Source organism: Haemaphysalis longicornis, unplaced genomic scaffold (assembly GCF_048455015.1).
Source record: "Haemaphysalis longicornis isolate Haplotype H1 unplaced genomic scaffold, Haemaphysalis longicornis Haplotype H1 scaffold_9, whole genome shotgun sequence".
Classification (NCBI taxonomy): Eukaryota; Metazoa; Arthropoda; class Arachnida; order Ixodida; family Ixodidae; genus Haemaphysalis; species Haemaphysalis longicornis.
This window is the reverse complement of record NW_027526460.1, coordinates 126423726-126443994: the sequence shown is the minus strand read 5'-3', so window position 1 is coordinate 126443994 and position 20269 is coordinate 126423726. Positions and strand designations below refer to the sequence as shown.

At 47.3% G+C, this 20269-nt stretch overlaps 1 protein-coding gene across 1 annotated transcript in view; it reads right to left on the bottom strand.

The window, feature by feature from the left end:
- The window catches only part of LOC144153416 (uncharacterized), a 108060-nt gene that overhangs the window by 25091 nt on the left and 62700 nt on the right, over positions 1-20269 (bottom strand). Inside the window, exon 13 of the mRNA XM_077685063.1 lies at positions 6401-6538. Coding sequence (XP_077541189.1) covers positions 6401-6538 — 138 coding nt within the window. The remainder of the gene's footprint in view (positions 1-6400; positions 6539-20269) is intronic.

Here is a 20269-nt window from a genome sequence, read left to right as displayed (position 1 = left end):
CATCGCTTCTAATTGTTGCGCGTAGGCGTGCGGCAGTCCTTTCGCGTGCACGAAACCTATCGGCGAATGTATGGACTGAGAGGCACTTTGAGATCATCGCCATTATCTTCATCACTATTTTTACGCCCAAACGGGCGGAAAGTCGCTCGTATAAACGTTGCCAGGCGTTGCGCCGCGGCGGCGACCAATTGCAAGCTCTTCCCCTCCTTCTTCCTGCGAATGGGACCTTTACCTATTGTAACGTCTAAAAAAAATAGCCGGAGGCTCATGACCGTAACTTCTAACGCAGATATTTCGCGCGAACAGAAATTTATACTCGCGTTTCACCTGCCCCCCTTCCCCCTGCCTACCCTTGGCATAGGTTCGTATTTATGGCCTGTGGCCCATGTGAAGAATATAAGATGCGATGGGAAAATGTTATCAGTGAGAATGGGTATGAAGACTGGAGAGTAACATTCTCTGGAGCCTATGGGCGGATGCGTTCGTCCTGCAGAGACATCAACAAGCCGATGATGATTAGGGCGTACGAAAAACCCGCAGAAAATTTGTGCTGACAACCATTCGATAGCCTCTGATGACGTTCAATATTTTCGAGTCGTTTTTCGCTCAAGTTATTGTTGCTTAAAACTTCCCCCCACCGCCGCAATAAAACACGTTTTGAAGTTCGCTGAACTCTGCCTTGAACAGGCGGACGCACACACGGGGGTAGTCGCAATGTGGACGTGATGAAACGAGAATGCAGTTTTTCAACATTGAGGTCGCCTGCATCTTGAGCTGACATATATTATGAATTATTGATCATAACCTATTTTAAACTACTGATCTGCTTGAGCTTGTTGATGACCGATGGCACGCGTTGAGGTAGCCCTGGAGCATCAAAGGGGCAAAGGGTCGTTCCAATTCGTATGGTTCGTGCTGCCAGTTGCCTCCTGCAGCCACTTGGGAGCCACCTTCCAATCGAAAATGAAGTACCCCACTGTGTTCACCAGAAGCAGCACAATGCTGACGGACGCCAGCTTCGTCATCAGGCCAGCCGCCATCTGCAACATGGGATTGGCAGCAGAATTTTAAGCACCCTTCGTGCCCAATAATCGACAAGCAGTCACGTTTAGTGAAGAAACATACATTACACAGGCAGTAAGAAATACAAGAACAGGATGGTTTTCTGCCTAGCAACACTAGGTACCTTCCTGCACGCTGCCACTGTCTGAATGGAAGGCTGATGGACTGTAGTTTTTTTTTTTTTAATCACGTATTCCGTGATGCGTGACCTAACGATTTTCGCTGAGACCATGGGTGAAATTGGAATTCTGGCAATTTTGGCTGGACACAGCAGTTTGAAAGCATGAACTATTTGGGCACTCATCAAAGCCTGACAGAAATGATGCGCGAAGTGGCCACGGTGGTGGTAGAACATGATGGGAGAGAGGGCAGAGAACATGTGCATGCAAGTGTTGACTGGTTGGTACTTTGACATTGTTCAGGCCCAGCTCACCGGAACATGACGCAAAAAATGACGCGGACACAACGGCATTGTGATACTTATGCTGTTCTAGGGTTGTCCTTAATGTTCCCTACCGCTTTTAATTGGTATCTTCCGTACCCAACTGTTCACTTGTACACAATTCGGACCTTACCTAGAGAGGACTACCCTAATAATGTTGTGAGCTGAGGTGGGTAAACTACCCCACAATATTTTCTCCTCACCCGAAAATACCAGTTTTTCGACCTCACCCTAGCCTCATCCCCACCGTTCAGGTTCGGGTTTCTTCGGAAATCTTGCAGTTTTAGGCCAACGAAAATTCAGAATAGAAGCCCAGTTGGAAGGGGAGGCGGTTCCTGTCTTCCATACGATGGTCCGTCCTGATTTTGTGTTCCCAGCCCCTGATTTAATGCCAGAAGAATGGTTTCTCTGATTTCTTTGAAGGCGTTATATAGAACCAATTTGAGTGCTTATTCATCGTCATCATCAACAACAGCAGCCTATTTAGGTCCACTGCAGGATGAAGGGCTGTCGCATTGACCTTCTCCCGTTCCTGACGCGCGCTTCCCGAGTCCATTCTTTGCCTACAAATATTCTTATTTCGTCTCTCCGTTTAGGTAATGGCCTTCGCCTTCTCCTAGACGCGTCTCCGGTAATATATTTTGTTACACCTGGGGTCCATGGGTTGTCAGGTCGGGCCACTGTAAAAATTGCGAGGTTGAGGGCCACTTTAGATGCTCTCCAAATGATGGTGTTTAATGGTTTTATTCGGTGCGGGTAAATTTGTAGTACAGTATTGGCACTGAGATTTCCGGCTCATAATCAGGGGCTGCATGAATCGTCGTTTCTTTCTCATTCCTGCTCTTCTCTTGATCGACTTTGATTTTTGGATTCAACGCGCTGAAGCAGCACGTAGCTATGAGGCGTGCCGTACTGAAGTATCCGTATTAATTTTGACCACCTGGGAATCTTTAACGTGCGACGAAATCTCGTACACACGGGCGTTTTTTGCTTTTCGCCTCCATCAGAAAAGCGGCCGCCGCGGCCGGGAATCGAACCCGCGGCATCGTGTTCAGCAGCGCAAGCGCCGTAGTGGAGGGCTCCGGATTAATGTTGATCACCTGGGGATTTTTACGTGCACCGAAATCTCGATCACACGGACGTTTTTGCTTTTCGGCTCCATTAGAAAAGCGGCCGCCTGGGCCGGCAACATATTCCAGATTCATGTGAGCCCCCGCATCTGGCTGCCTTAGTCGTCGCTTCCGGGTGTCATTGATGACGTATTTCAGCGGACGCTTGAAGAGCGCGACTGATAGCGGATGGCTGAAGAACGACCACGTAGAAAACTACGATGATGATGATGGTGATTAGCAGTGCTATCCTTTTTGTAGAGGGGTAATGGCGTGTTATCTTACCAAAAAAACTACTGGATGTATGTTTTATACTCTTCGTTTATTACTAGCGCTACTCTTGGGGCAAGCACAAAATGCTTATTTTTTCTGTTACAAGTGGTAACTGTTCTAGGAAATATTCCGCTCTCTGCTGTTCGTCAACGAGCATATTAATCTTCTTTTCGACGCCTTGACAGCCCCGAAGTTGACAATGCGAGATATGGGAGGCTTGCGAGCCGAGTTAAGGGTGCGCGTGTCGAGTGCACGGGACGACGTTATGGTAGTTCCGGTTTTGTGGCTCGCTCAGACACGTTTTTTTTTCACCAGATGAGTTTAACACCGTCCCGACATGGAGAGACTAATAGAAGCATGTTCAGCATCATTAGACGAATGGAATTGCTTGATCACACAGCGTGGAACATTTCTAGTTGTCATAAGTGAAAAAACGCTCTCTCAATGTAAACAAAATCACCTATCCATGGGAATATACTACGGCTCTTGTGGGTTTGTCGCTGAACAGAAAAATGCTATACAAAAGTGTACAAAATTGATTGATTGTAGGGTTTAACGCGCCGACGCAACGCAGGCGATGAGGCACGCCGTAGTGGAGGGCTTTGGATTAATTTTTACCACCTGGAGTTCTTTAACGAAGTGTACAAAATGAACGATAGAATTGGGGTGCAGTGAGAATCGTGCCCGCTTCGAAACTCGTATGCCGTCGGTTCGAATCCCACTACTGACAGCAGTTGCACTTTTTTTATGAAGTCTGCGGCAAAAACTTCAACGCGCGTTCGCGCGCAGCTGAGCTGAGTGTGGCTGAAGGCATTACGTGCTTAACACGAAAAGGTAACGCAGTAAAAGGTGGCTGATTTGAACTGCCCGGGGACGCCAGCTCATTTTGAATGAATGAAATTTCGAACTAACGAAAGTGGAGTACAAAAGACGTACTATCGTGATAAATCGAAATACGAACAACGGAGTGCGTGGCTTTCTGTAGATCCTGGCGACGGGTGGCGTATGCGCAGTAGAAACAAGTTACGAGAGTTCGTGACCAAGTTTGATATGAAAAGACCCGCGTATTTCCATCCGCCTTTGGGCACTCAGCAAGAAATAAAAAATAAAGGAATACAGTCAAACCCGGCTATAACGAACCCCGATAGAGCGAATTATGCTATATATCAAACAAAAATATTTCAGTTACGGAAATACATGGGAAACATATTCCTTATAACGAAGTTCACATTGGGTATATCGAACTCTGTGCGCCTAGAATGGACGCCGAAATGCATGGTCCCGAAGCGGCGATTGAGATGTGGATTGGCCGCGACCACGGAGCAAGAGCCGCGACTGAGACATCGCGCGTCGCACGGAGCGACGTGACGCCCGACACTTTCCGTAACTGTTTCCGACGAGTGGGACTCACGACGGAACCCGCCCAGTCAGCGAGTCCGGGCCAGGACAGCAGCATTGGTGAACTGTGGGAAGAGCTCGCCAATGTTCCCGATGATGTCGCGAGTGAGAGCCGTCCGACGCTTATAATGAAGCGCTTTCGGCAGTCGATGTGCTCCGCCAATCCTTCTTCGATTTTGGAGGACGTGGACTCGAACTGGTGCAAACAATGTTTCGTGTAGAGAATGCTATGCTAGTTGAAGCAGCCAAAACGAAAGAGTGAAAACAAAAATAACCGCTTTTTTTACAAAGTAGGAAATTGGGGCAGAAAGTAGCTTTATTAATTGCAATAGATGAACTACTTTGGGTGTGGTAATGGCTACTTTACTGTGTTCTTTTCTGAATGCGGGGATGGTGGAGTTGTGGAGGGGGGAGGGCTCCCGCGGATTGCGAACTCGTAACAATCAGCTAGTTATAGGCGGGTTCGGCTATATCGAACTATTAGATATATCGAACTAATTGAAGTGCATATTGCAGTTCGCTATAAACGGGTTTGACTGTATAGCGGAATGCGCTGTTTTCACTCCTCGCAGCAACAAAGTTAGATAACGCTTGCGTGAGCGTCCGCCGAACGCGGTGGGAAGAAAAAACAAAACACTCACTCACCGAACGATGGTCTTGTCATATGAAGGTTGGACACACACTCTCGTAACTTGCTCGTACTGCGTACACGCGGCCCGTCACGTGGCATGTACTGAAAGCCAAGCGCTCCGTTGTTCGTATTTAGATTTATCACAATAGTATACAATGCAATTGTGTAGCAGTAGTGCACATGTCAGCACTGAATGCTTGAAAAATGCACCGACTGAAGCGTGCCTTATATTCTTGAAGGCGAAAGCCAGCACTTTTTGCTGTAACGAAGGAATGTATAGCGGAAGGTCATTTTTTCGCGTGCTCCAAAACTTTAGAAGAGACTGGCGGTATTCCATCCGGTCCTTACTTCCGAGCACTTCCGCACTTGTGCTTCGTCGGCCGTCCTGGAAGCGACGGGTTCAACGCCTCTGACCTCAGAAATGATGCCATCTGTCAGCACGCCCCAAACCCTGAACTCGTGTCCACACCGGCGTAGTCCGCAAAGAAACTTCTTCCAAACTTCTGTCAAGGGGTTTTAGATTTCTTTTACCCGATTCAACTGCTCTCTCCCTTGTCCTCTCCTTTCCTGAGGCAATACAACCGTGTGTGTAGGGAGCGGGGCTATTTCTCAGCCCGTGCGCCAGGCCCCAAGCTGGTGGTGCGGTGGCGCGTAGTTCGGATTACCCGTGGCGGAACCTACCCAGGTTCTAATTAACCAGCTTGTCAATACATACGCTTCTATGGAACCCTGGCCGGACCAAATCTTAGAGTTTAAATTATCCATTCATTGGAATTTTTGAAGTTTGAATTAACGAACTTTCACTGTATAGATTTTGCGCGGACCTTGAACATAGCTGTTTGAGCGATGAAATCATGCTGTAGCACCACACATGAGCCACGCAGCGTATTTTGCGAACGGAGTCCTGTTGAAGAATTTGGTTATCAGTAATACTAGTGAATTTATTGTGTCTTTGATGCTTTCTTTGCCCATTTGAGAAGCACGTTTTCCAAATTAGTTCCCACGAAACCGAACGCAAGCAACTGTTTTCCGAGTGCAACAGGGGAAGAAATTCTTTCAACAGTTGTCGAGTTGTTACACGCACAGTGCACAAGTGGCAACATTTTCAAATGTTCATTTCTGGCTCCTGTGCAAGAACCTGTGTATATTTCTGCAAATAAAACAGTACCTCGAAGACAATTTCTAACGCTGATTTTGTTGCGGGATTAAAAAAAATGGATGACTGTCGTGCACACCTTTAGTCTTGTATCAAGAACCTATATAATCTGCGCAAAGCTTGAGCTTCCCCTTTAAAATCTGCGAAGTGGTTATCTTAATGCGGAAATCAAGCTTGTTGATTTTTGAGTGAGATCGGAGTGAAATAAATACCAAACTTTGTCTACTAGCCCCGCTCTTCTTTTGCACGAACTTCTTCCTTTGTTGTGGTTTGTAGCCTGAACCAGAGACAAGATCCTTCTTAATTCATAGAGTCGCTGTGAGGCGTACCATGTCCCTCGCTCCCACGTTGGTGACACTGTTCATCAGCGCCAGTGCCATGGAGCCCATTGGGAAGATGACCGACGTCGAGGCGCCCACCAGGACCGGAAGCGCGAAGAACAGCGGGTGACAGCCATTACTGATTGCCTGCGACAAAAGCACGAAGTTCACTGTGTGCTCGTACTTTAAGCTTCGCGACCCCAGAGCAACGTTCCGGGGGGCGCGGCAGTAGTTATGTTCGAACGACTTTGCTTCAATCAAACGGTTGTCTTGAAGGATGAACAAATATGTCAAGTTAACGTAAGCTGCACTAAAACTAGATGTTAAGAAGAAGGTAGTTAGGGATGCGACGCCAGGCTTTTCCGGCACTCGCTGTCCGAAGACACCAGGCGGCGTCCCCTACTGGCCTGTGTGAATAATATGAACCTGTTAAAAGCAAACGCGAGATTGACGAGGACAGGGCGTCATCTTTGTGGGCAACAGACAAGTGCCGCTTACTCTATATACTGTGACCGTGCGCAGTCAAAATTGAAAGACGCATCTGCAAAGTTTCGGTGCGCTCTACTGGTACGTACAATTCTAGTTAACAAAAACCTAAGCGTTATGTTGATTATCTGAAGCAAACACAGTGCCCACGGCTAGGCCGCTATACGCGCTAAGCAGAAATAAGTTCGAATGCAAGTTTTCTGCTGCTCCACTGCCGTCCTTATACTAATTCAAACGGGTGTACCTCAAACTCCCGAACGTAGTAGGAAACTTTTTTTACGTCTGAGGAGAGTTCTTCATCAATTTAATGAGCACATGTTTGATGGCATAAACTTTTCAAGGAGCTTTAAGAATTTTCGTACTTGTAATAGGCCGTTTTTATCAAAAAAATTGTGTTATGGGATGGAGTGTGGTGGGTGTTATTTCACTAAATTCAGAGAAATCTACCGAATTCTCTGATTCGGTAGGATTTATGATTAAGAGCATTTTTTCGAGAATCATCGCTTTTTTGTTGGAGGTGTATCAGGTACACCAGGAGTTGTTTTTGTACCAGAGGGCTTTTGCGGTAAGCCATTGGAATTTTCGCTGCGTGGCAGCGGTGAGTTTTCTGGTGTTTTGTTCTGCTCCAATGGAAAATAAAAACTTACTAGTGTCGTTTAAGTCTGCCTATGTGCATTGGGGGCTAAACAAATGTTTTTCCATTGACCATACTCATTAATGACCCCTTTACTGCTACATCGTTTTAACGCACCTTCGCTTTTAATTGTCTGTCTTTTGGGGTGAAATGCTTTGACGGGCAGACTAGCGGCACTTCACGACACACCTTCCACAGAGGTAGAGCTCTCCGTGGCTGGACAAGCGGGTGTTCTACTTCTCTGTCGTCACGTTCACCTGTAGCGGAGCACGCACTAGGAAAGCTCTTGTTCCACCGCTGAGAACATACTGAGGTAGCGCGGTGGTAACGGACTCTGCTCCTACTCCAGGGACTTGCGCTCAATTCCCATGTGAACTCAAGCTTGTTTTTATTACCTCCAAACAGCAGCGTTCGTTTCCCCCATAGAACAACAAATATGCCACCAACAACGCCGGTTTCTCGCACAATGGAACACTCAGGGCTTTCGCATTATAAGGTATCGCTTTCCCAGGGGCCCTACAGCGGGGTTCATAAACACTTCCTCTGCTTTCCAGTGCTTTGAAGCGCGGTGAAAGCTGCAATTATTTCAGCATTGAGGGGCAATCCGTCATTGGCGCACTGAAGAAGTTACATGTTAACAGCAGAGGTGTTTAAGCTTTTAGTAAAAAAAAAGAAAAGAAAATACCAAGAAAAAATACCGAGTGCACGTGAAACATGCGCATCGTGAGGAGCGCTCGGCGTCGGCCGGGCTTACGCGTGGGCTTGCGCCTCGGGAGGAGCGCCCGGCGTTGGCAAGCTCGAACTTCAGGAGCACTCTGCCCAGCGTTCATGGCATGATCTCCTGCGTGCTGTTCTCCTCGCCAGGTCACGTGTGTTCGCGGCTGAAATGGGGTGCACAGACTCCGAGTTCACTCTACAGACACTCTATAGTTCGCCGCGAAGCGTGTTGCCGCGGGTTCTAGTGCGTGCTAGCGCGGTCTACTTTGGGGGAGACTTGAAAACCTACGGGCCTGACGATCCGCGCCTGCAAGACCTGGAGAACTTTCAGCGGCAAGTTCGGAAAGTCATGTCAGCTGCAACACCCGTGTCGCCAAAGCAGGAAGAGAAGCCTCCAGCTCTGCTGTTTCTTCGCGCTTGCACCACTAGTGCAAGCTGAGCTTTTTTTGGTCTCTGCTTTGTTTTTTGCTGTGATTTCGTGTAAAGTGGCTGTCGCATGCTTGCAGAGCGTATCATATTTAGCTCGTTGAAGCATTTATTGGCGCCTGGCGGGCTGGCTACCACATTAGCCTTTCCCGTCAGGCCATCTATAATAGACATTCTGATAAAGGGTGCAACATGACACATGAGGTGTTATGGTGGTGAAGCAAAAGTTAGCATATCCTGCTATTAGACGTCCTCTCCCTCAAGGCCATCTGTCCCCGCCTTCCATGTAAAGGATGCACACTGGCACATAGGTGTCTTGGTGGTGAAGAAACGTTAGAATGTCTGGCTGTGAGACTAGCAATTGCCGCCATGCCATCATCACTGACATGGCTGCAAAGGGTGCACCACGGCACATAGGGTGTTATGATGGTGAAGCCAACATTAGCATGTATGGCAATGAGACCACCCTCTCCCTATATGCCATCACCGACTTGCCTGTAAAGGGTGCACCATGGCACATAGGGTGTTATGGTGGTGAATCCAACATTAGCATGTCTGGCTATGAGGCTAGCGCTTCCTGCCAGGCCGTCATCACTGACTTGCCTGTAAAGAGTGCACCATGGCACAAGAGGTGTTATGGTGGTGAAGCCAACGTTAGTATGTAAAGCTATGAGACCAGTCTCTCCCTACATGCCGTCACCGACTTGCCTATAAAGGGTGCACCACGTCACGTAGGGTGTTATGGTGGTGAAGCCAACGTTAGCATGTCTGGCTATGAGGCTAGCGCTTCGTGCCAGGCCATCATCACTGACTTCCCTGTAAAGGGTACACCACAGCACACGGGATGTTATGGTGGTGAGGCAAATATTAAGCCATAATGCAACGCCACCCCACTACTGGCACTGCTGAAGTTCGCAGTGCTCACTTAAGTATTTCTTTTTCGATAGCGATCCAGGGATACTCATCTGTGGGTGTCTGTGAAGTAATAGTAAGCAATTCCCTAGGGCCAAAGAATGCTCCAGGGGCGGAACCCCAGTTCCACCACTGGCAACGGGGAACTAGGGTTAGATAGCGCGGAGATGAAGCATTTGGTTCTTACTGTGTAGTTCCGGGTTCAATTCGCATGCGAATTAGGTGCGTTTTATTTAATTTTTACAGCGGCAGCCATTTTCTGTACCAGGCAGGAACAAGGACGTTTTTCGCACACTGGACAGCTTAGGCTAAATCCTAAAATAACGCACATATTTGGCGCAGCAAATAATTTATTTCTATTCGTCATGCTTACCATCTACTACAACAATACTTCAATTTGCCTAGTATTATAACACATAGAATAAATACATATTACGTCCTTTTTTAAGCTGAAGAATCACTCCCTGGCGATCTCCCCTAACGTGGAACCTGGGGAGGGGCGAAGCATGCAGTGTATATGTGTACTCTTAACGCCTCGGCGTTTTTTCCAACGGAGATGAAACCGTTGGTCGGTAGACAGCTTTGCTGTAAAAGTGTCGTCTTTGAAGCACGAAGCATCTCTTGCTCGAGGCGTAAACGACTGTCCTGGTGTTTTTAGTACGCGTTACGAAGCGTTCCAGCGCGAGGCGTAAACGAGTGTCCCGGTGTTTTAGTACCGTGACTACATGAGGCGACGATTACGACGACGACAGGATACGCCAACAGCCGCAGCCCTTAACTGCCTCCGCCCCTAAAAATTATTCATTGCGTTGCTTGTTCGTTTGTTGTTGTCGTCTGCCTATCTGCATGGACATGCTGCCCTATAGTTTTTCCCACTCACAAACCGTAAAAACAGCGGCTGCGTTTATGTGCCTCTATACCTCTCCAAAGTAGACCCGCTATCATGCCACCCAAAAGAGATTTGACATCAAGTTAAAAAAAAAGGTTCAAGCCGTAGCAGAAACGGGGCTGTGTGCTTCCGCACAGCCGTAGCAGAAACATGTCTCTACAAAAATTAGCCGCAAACGAGCAGGCAATTGTCAGGAACATTAAAAATACAATAAGAACAGAAATTGTTTCGTATTGCCACATGGTTCCTTACAGCAGCGCGCTGCAGCACGGTGCGCGTTTAATTTGCCTATTATACCAGACATTGATCATTATTGTCAGCCACTTTATTCCTCAACAAAACGAAGGCTTCTTTTATAGACTCCAAACTAACAGCTTTCCGCGGCACCTGGTTAATTTTCCCTAAACCGAACATGTGATTGCGTTTTTTTAATCCGGTATCACAGTATCGCGGTATCTATCCTGTTATTCGGGTAGTTCATCCGCTTCCGTTCTTACCATCACATGTTCCTCGCAACTTCAACTCTTTCCTTTATCGGAACTAGGATGTCTTTTACGTGTAATTTAAATCCCTCAGCAATGAAGCTCACTTTCCCTTCGTAGGCATTACACCCATAATCGTTCTTTATATTGCTGCTGAGGCTGGTCATAAATTTCTTTCAAGGTGTTGAAGAATAGGCAGCGTTTTTGCAAGCCTAGTTAGCACCATATTGGTTATATTCCCCTCTTTTTAGTGGCAGCGGTGGCCTATTAGTAACAACTCAAGAGCGATTCCCAACGCACCCCATCGCGGGTCATTCTAAATCTGATTTATTTCTGACAGTTTGGTTGATGACATGAATTTTGTCTATTTCCGAGTAAGGTTTTTCATACCTTGTCTGTTCGTTCTCCCGGTTTGTGGAAAGCCACAGTCACTTATGCGGTTAACTATTACCTTCGTAAATAGCTTGTGGAACGGGGAACAGACCGGTGAGGCTAATTAATAAGAAATTCTTTGAGGATTAAAGTTTTGTCGGCGTTGTACAGCTAAGCTGTATATAGCTACCCTCCGGCGTTTGTCGATGTTCGCTCGTCTACGCGTCGTGTCAACACACACATAAAATTTTCTCTCTAGTTTCTCGCGAACGCTTTGTAGCTCAAAATCTAATGCAGGTACCTTGAAAAAATTATACTGACATTACAACTCTATCGTTACGCATAGTTTCATTTACTTGTAATAATTATTTTGTTCACAGTGAAGTGAGAAACGTTACAGAATTCCTGTCTACGGAAGGAGTATGGTTACAAAAAACGCCTGTAGACCATTTTGAAACAAATTACACGAAAAATAGCGGCTAAGACGGCTTTAAAATTACGCCGAGTTTTATCTACTTCCGTTATTACGTATATCACAGCGAAGTCCTAAGTATTGTGAAATTCCCATCTACTGTCAATCCACGTGCTTCTTCTACATGAGTAACCCGCAGCCGTGGCTCAGTGGCTATGGCGTGGCGGTGCTGAGCCCGAGGTCGCGGGTTCAATTCACGGCCGCGGCGGCCGCTTTTCTGGTGGAGGCGAAAAGCAAAAACACCCGTGTGTACGAGATTTGGGCGCACGTTAAAGATCCCCAGGTGGTCAAAAATAATCCGGAGCCCTCCACTACGGCACGCCTCGTCGCCTGCGTTGCGTCGGCGCGTTTAACCCTACGATCAAACAGCTTATACATGAGGAAAACGGGTAGCCCCATGTTTGTCCGTAAGAATAAATTTCCTTCCTAGTCCTTCCAAGTTTTATTCATGTAAGTAACGGGGAAGTATTCTTAATCACAAATTACTTAAAAACGTGTTTTCCAAGTTTCATTCATCTAATTAACTAAGAAGTATGCTCAATTGCAAATCACTAACAAACGTGTTTTCTTTCGTGCAGTTCGTGGACTGCGATCCGGCCAACGCATATCGGCGCTCGAGCTTCGCTGCTGGTCCTCCTTTACAGAAGGGAAAGGCTGATGAGTTTTTTTTTTCTTGGCGAGAGACAGCATGAATTAATTGCGGCATTGTAGACTAACTTTGCAAGCTTTTCTGGAATATATCTGAGTTTTGCAGCACCGCAATAATTACGTCGTCTCCTGACACTTCTCTTTATTTGCTATTGGGTTCTTGCGCACCTAGTTCGTCCTGTGAGTAATGCCGTAATGTTGCTGGTGTACAGGCGCGCGCATATTTCCTCGGGGATAATGACTTGGGATACGTTAACCAGTTCTGATCGCTTTGCTAATTCTCTTTGCCACCTAGGCGAGGGCATTTCCGTTTTATTGTTTTTTAATGCGTCCTTGGTTTTATGAGAGAGGTTGCCAGTGTCTTCTACACATTCTATTCCTCCGTCATGCAGTACTGATTCTTGTAGTTATGTCGTCATTCGGTAGTCTATCGTATCCATGGTGTAAGCCCATAGGTTACTACTTTTGGCCTTGGTGCTTACATTCTGTCTTTGCCAATCGATTTCTTCTTCTTTATTGCTGTGAATTTTGTCTCACTTTAATTTTTCCGCCATCGTTGTCATGTTGTTGAAGGTACGAAGATCACGAATTTGTGTTAGTTTTGGCATTTGTGTCACTCTTTTTTGTTTCCTGCTGCTTGACGCTTTCATGATTCTGCATTTCATAATGATGGCCCTCACCAGTTTTCTTTCCAGGTTCCCTTCCTCATACAGGTTCTACTGGCTCCGAGACAGCTACAGCTATATTTCGTCATGAAGTTTACCGGAGAAATGCTTACCTGCTTTTCTTTAAGCACAAATTGATTATCGAGCCCTAGTTAAAACTCCTGCACATTGCCTACTACTGAGCGAAAGTTTTGGGTTTCTTTCTGGTCATTAGCATCGCCATTTAGTTTCTTAAGTACAGCCTAATCGTGCTCCCAACATAATAAGACCACTGCCTTTAATCTTGCTTATAGCCTTAAAGGTGCCCTAAATAGGCTTCCGTAGGCTTCTATTTCAATCGCGGAATCGCTACGGTACCCCTCCACGACAACGTATACGAAATATTACACCTCTGCGTAAAGCAGGGGCCGCACAAACACGCAAAAAAATTGGGCCCATCTCTCCGCGAGGGGGACTCGAGTAAATGCGTCGCATAGGGGGTGGGTGTATTGCGTTAACGTTTAGTGTTTGGGGAGTTGGTGGTAGTGAATGCGTTGTATCAGCAGCTTCTTGGCGTAGTTTGAATGAGTCAAGGATATAAGGTGCGTTCGTAGCCTCCCATTCTGTGTCGGCTTTGTGGCGCAGTGGGTAGAGCACCATGTACATTGCGTTCCGCTCGCAGGGTCGAGGGATCGAAACCAGGCGCCGGATAGTATTTTTTTTATATAGTGTAGGGGGAGGGGTGCGGACAACGACGGTGCGGACTACGACAGACGTCAACGCGGGTGACATCGTGAGTTACTGAAATGCTCTGCATTTAAAAAAGATCGCTTCTTTCTTTCATTGTTTACCTACCGCTTCCTCGCCGCCATACTGCCTCGCTCTGGCGTGCGGCAGAATGCTCTCACGCAGCCTCTATGACGCACGAACCACTGAACAGTACGGCGCCGCTATTGATGGGCCCCTTTAAATACTGTAGCCGATCGGCGGTGTATGCCCGATACGGCATACACCGCAGCAGCTAAAACTTGTCACCGCCCTCCAGAGCGGGACTATCGCTGAAAATCAGTTTATAAATGCATGAGAGGGGTGATGGTGCAGTGAAAGATTGCGCTGATGATCGTCGTCGGCGTGGCTTTGTCTATATAACTCTATAACCCCGGCGATGCTTGTTCGCCGCGACAGCGCTGCATGAGGAAATGCTAGCTTGTGGATAGTCGTCGGTATCCTTGTTCTATTACTGCCATGAGCGAGCATGTTGTGTTTGGGATCCTTCTACCTGGCCTTCAAACACTCGTTTCCCCTATTCTAAAACTGACGTGCCCACGCGACCACAGCCGACGCGAGAAGCACGGCCGCCAGGCAGTTCGAGCGGACCGACCGGCCCCGCTCGGCAGTTGTGGGAGGAGCCTGTGCGTCAGTTGCTAAAAGAAAAGTGTGACGTACCGCCGAGCGGAGCCAATGGCTGCGCGCATCTCAAACCTTGCCCTGTTTCTCTAGGTGTTCTTGCGCCTGGTCGGTGACGTCACAGCTTCCACAGTGGTTTGGAGGCGTGATGGGAGGGAAAGAGCTCCAGGCCTTATTACTGGCCCTTTTTAACGAACGATAACTCGGCTAATACTCAACGTTTTTAAACGATTTTGTGCGGCAGGACGTTCCTTGCATAGTACTCCAGTGATTGCGCACGTAAATTCGCAACCTTTAGAACCCTTTTTAGGCCTTTAACATGCTGAAAATTTGCGTGGGCTGGCAGTTGACGAAATCGGTTTTGTTTTTAGGTCTCCTGGTTAGGGCTTTACTCTGTCCTTTTCTGACTGTTCTGCTTGCAAAAGATACGACTTATTATGAGGTTATTTCTCTCCGAACGATTATTGTGTGTTTCACGTCGGCGATTGCACATTCCGAAGATATTCATTGCCCGCTCTCCAGCCTGCTCTATTCTACCTTTCTCTCCTCCTAAGTACCAGAATAAAATCTCCTACTGAATGTTCAGGTTATGCAGTGGCAATTTTATATCGGCGTAGAACCTCAACTCACAGAAACTTCTTTGTCAACCTCATCATCATCGCTAGAAGTTAGTGCAAAGGTATGTAGTACTTTTAACCTGCACTACCCTCTCGGAAATGCTGTAAACCTATTCTGCATTCCCTGGTACTCCCTTCCGGACCAAGTATTCTGGCCCAAGCTCCCTCGTTTCAGGAAGTCAAAATTCTGCATTACTGAAGCCTTCCTTTGCAGGGAGGCGTAAATGAGTGTGACCAAGTTTCAGCACTATAAAAGCACTACCAGTCTTTAACCCAACTACCCACGTTTACACAAATGAGGCAGTAGTGCAGCTCCTTGGTTTTCCGGCGAGTAGCATCCATGTAAAGGGCACTAAAGTGCTAGGAATATGCATGAAACTAATGTGCCAGACGCGGTAGATAAGGATGGCCGGCCCATCCCAAAGGAAGCAGCTTGCAAAAACTGGTCTTGCCCGGAGCGGGAACCTATGATACTCTTATAGACAGAGAGAGGGCTTGCGCACTGCATGTAAATTATAGCAATCTGAAAAAGCTTGGTGCGTTCGGAAATAATACACGCTATTATAACATTCATGTAAGCTGATCGACTGGGTGCTGTGATATCCCGTTTATTGCGGGATAGCTCATAGAAATGGACAGCTGTCTTCTCTCGAAATGTTTTTGTTACACGGTGACCGGTTGGTAACCTGCCCTGTCGAGACAGCCCATAGTGCATTGCTAACTGATTGCCGCCTCGGTGCGCAGCTGCTGAGGGCACAGAGGCGTGAATATCGCCGTTCGTTTATGGGGAGGTAGTGTTTAAACAAGAGTATACCCAAGCCGCATGCTTGCGCGCCACGGTTAATTAATGTGGCAGTTGGAGTCTTCCGTATTGTGATTGCGTCTGTATAATTCAGCCTCATCTGGACATCTTATTTTTTAACCAGACCAGGTCACAATTCAAACATGGCCATCTGCCCTCGGGGTTCGCAGGAGATCTCCCTCCCATATCTCACTCACTGCTCATATCTCATATCTCTCATATCTCATATCTCACAGATCACTGCAGGAGGTCTCACTCACCACGCTCACTGCTATTTATCCTGTAAAAGCAAACGGAGCCATACTGTAAATGCCAATGGTACGTTGTTGTTCACCTTTACAGAATAACCGTTTCTATTCGTTTTCTTTAACTGCTTCCACGAAGCATTTGACGCACCATATTTTAAGTGGACGACGTAGCCATAGTTATTCATTTGGGGCGTTTTCGGCGAGCTAACCCTGAATAACCGCACGTGGTGCGCGTTCAACACCAACCCCTCCTCCCTGCCTTGCACTGTTTGCCCGGAAAATGCCCGATTGTGGGTTACACGGCTCCATTTAATGCGGCCACCATGGCAGAATGGTAGCCTAAAGGAGAGGAAATACGGTGCGGAAGGAGGAATGGCCACAACAAGGTCGCTTACGAATTGCACAGTTACTGGCATGAGCAAGGAAGTAGTGGGGCCGTCGCTGATCATTTCGGTGAGGAGCGCCGAGGAACCAGTCAGCACCAGTTGGGCTACGTGCATGTTGGGAGAAGAAATGGAGCCCACGCGACTCGAAAGCCACGATGCCAGTCCGAATTCCTGCGTGCGCGCGGGCCCGTACGAGCTAAGTCGAAAAAATTGCCCCGATTGAAGTGAGCAAATTAAAATTCAAAATGCCAAAAGTTGCTTGTGCCTGTAGAGTGAGCCCAGTATGCCACTTTTATTGTAATGAGGTTGGTTTTGCTGGATATTTCGCGATAATATCTCAGAAAGCGTTCTTTTACTGTGAAGCGGTAAAAGAACGCTTTCAGTGTGCATGCCCACCTCTCTACCGGGCACATTGACCAGGAAAGCCTTGTGTGTGTTGCGCCACTCGCTTACTGAGTTTCGTATGTTTACTGCGTACTATACTCGGTGACAACTTAAGAACGGCACCGGAAGTTGCCGCTGTCCCTTATCACCGTAGCCGGATATTTCACCGCGCGGCGCAAGTAGGGCGTTACTGGGAATATTTTGAACATGGCGTGAGCCGTTCCCGTGATTTTTCGGACTTAATGTGCTTATAAACGACTCCAGTGACGACAAACAAACTGCGTGAGACAAGGCAGACGATATCACGCATTCATAGCAAACCCCTTTCAAAACGCGCGCGCGCTGACGTCATGGGTCCGGCGCTTTGGCGGAGTGATACACTACATGAGGTGGTGCCGTTCTTGAGTTGTAACCGAGTATAGACTGCTGCGTGACTAGTTTTTTAACTTTATTTTCCAACATTTTGTGCTGCCCTCATCCTACCGAAACCGTAAAAATATGGTCACGTGAGAGTATATCGCTAGGAAAAAGTACTTTTACGACACGCAGGTAGCTGTTGCTTGTTGCCTGAAAGGTCTTGATTCTTAATATGCACTGAACGTGTTGTAATGCGTTAATAGACATTTAAAAAAAATCATGTGCCATTCCACCCTTTGGAGGTGGACGACGAGCGAAGCCTTAGTCCTTGCTATGCGCGGCCTCCCCGTTACGACTACCAGTAGCGAACAAGTGAAATTCAAAATGGAGAATGGTAACTTGTCTGGGCGACCAGACCACCGCCCCGAAAAGCGGGAAGAAACTAGACACGTAAGCGCTTGAAACGCGGACAAAGAGGGGATTGTGTGAACGTAAACATGGCCGATGCGGGTCTTGCAGCAGCAAACCTATGAGAAATCTTATAATTAAGGAGAGAGCTTTAAAGGGACATTGAAGTGAATTTTCAAGCTCCTGTTTTCGCTCGCACTGCGTAGACTGGCTCAAATAAACACACTAAGAAAAACAGCGCAAACGACGGGATGAAGAAAGGTAAGACTAAACCACAGGCGCTTAGTCTTACCTTTCTTCGTCCCGTTGTTTGCGCTGTTTTTCTTAGTCTAACAATGTTCCAACTGGCCTGTCAGCATACCCTTCTGGAATAAACACACTTTTCATCTTTTATCCGGTCGATAAGGCGGTATTTATTTTATAAAGCCCGAAATAAAAAAAAACTAACATGCGTTGTCTGCGGCGGCGGCACCAACCAAAGCAGTGACGTCCATGCAAGGTGCTACGTGATTGGACGATGTTCAAGATTTGAATTAATTCACACCAGTTTCGGTTTTAGTTCTGTGAAACAACATGCTCAGCGTCCGACGTTAAGCATCCGAGGCCAAGGGTCGGTTTATTCGGGACTATGCCCGCAAGCAGTCGGTGCTTATGACAACACCATGCCAACGAGAACTCGCCAGTGCGTAGTGTAAGTCTGCACGTGTTCTTCTAACTCGCTCGTGGAGCAATGAAGGTTACAGCGCAAAAATCGGGAATTCAGTATAGAAAGCGTTGCCCACTTGAAAGAAAAAAAGCATGCGCTACTGGGATTCGAACTTGCGAATTGCAAAACCGTCCTTAGTGCTCCATACCACTCGGCCATAAGTCAGCGATGGCAGGGGTGGAAATATAAAGTGTATAATATGTAGCCAGTTTATATATTTATTTATTTATTGCATTACAAGCATCGTATTTGAATATTTCTTGAATTGCGCTCGTGCAATAAGCCCCAGATTTCCACAAATACCTCACTTGTAACGACTGCATTCCTTAGGCAGAAAAGCGATCGCTGCTGTGTGGTCGTGCTGCTGACCGCTGTGGTTGTTCACCCAGCGCGAAAAAGTGCTTCCTGCACCCTGGTTTCACGCTGCAGAATAAAAGTTCTGGTGGATTTTCATTCCTTAGTTCTATATTAACTTCGCTGACTCTTCTCCCGCCTTCAGTTGGCCTTACATTTTTCTACTCGCGTACCAGTCAGCGAAGCGTAGCATGTGCTCGTGAGTGGAGCGACTTGGACCTACAGCTTGCTACAGTTTACCAACTAACAAACTAAAGGCGCATTCTTCCAGGCACAAACGTGTCGTGGCTTAGTTTCAACTGAGCGAAACAGTTGTGACGACCCGCCGAAGGCCGGCCGGCTAAACGCTGGGCCGACTGATTCTGTCGGAGTGTTGGCGAGCTGTGCAGTCGCGCAGTCAAACCAAGCCATCTCGCTTTGACGTCATACGAACGTCATAGGAAATCGGCAAGGAGGATGCAGAGAGGAGGAAAGCATTTTCGGATTTATTTTTCTACTGAATAAAGTGGCGTAGACGCAGCGAGAGTGGTCGAAACGTGGCCGAGATACTCCAGACTACAATTTGCGCTAGTAATCCCGCAATGTTTACAAATCACTTCAGTGTCCCTTTAAGTAGACCACGGGGCGAAAAAGTGTCGTTGTCCAGCCAAGAAAAGGGCCGCCGCTGTACGGAGTAAATAAAAAAAGACAACATAGTTTTCGTGGTATTCGAACACGCGACTGGGCAGTTTGTGCCCAGTGCTTTTACTGCGCACTGGGCTCAACCCGAATGCGGCCGGGGTATATCTCCGCACGCCACCAGGAGTGGAACAAAAGTTGTTGTCCTTGTTCATTTTTTCGTGGCATATGCCCATTTCGAAATTGACCAGGGATTGGAAATCACGAGCTTTAAGGAGCTAATATGCTTGCTTCACAAAACTGAATTGGAAACTTAAAAGTTATAGAATAGTGCGTGCCGCGTTACAATTGAACGTGATGGCGTCGGAATAAAACAGGGGCACACCATCCCCGCAGAAGTCTGTTTTCTAAGGAAGCTGCGGCGTGGGCCAGTCTGCTTGCTAGAGTAATACGTGCCATAAGACTAAGACACGGTTGCTATGTGCTTCCGTACCTTCTTTCGCCGTGAGAAGCGCTGCCTGAGCTGCCGGGCCGGGAAACAATTGTGGAGATGTGCGATTGTTAGTGCAGCCGTGGCTGCGTTTAATTACGTGCAACGCTGAATTTTCGCGGAGCCATGCGCAATTTAAACAGGGTTTTTTTTTTTTTTTTTGCATGCGAGAAAACGAACAACAATAGCGGAAAACGCATCTCTGCCGGTGTTCTAGAGTGACTAGATATCGGTCCGTGATCGCTTGCACAGTGCATTAGGTATTGTGGCGTTAGCCCATCAGCAGTGAGGTGCCTAGCGCAGAAACCGGATAGTGGTGCACGCGCTACTCATGCAGCGTATTGGCAGAACGATGACACAATGAACAGCTGGGCGTCAAAGCCAATGCAGACGAAAAACTGGCACAGCGCGCGCCAAGG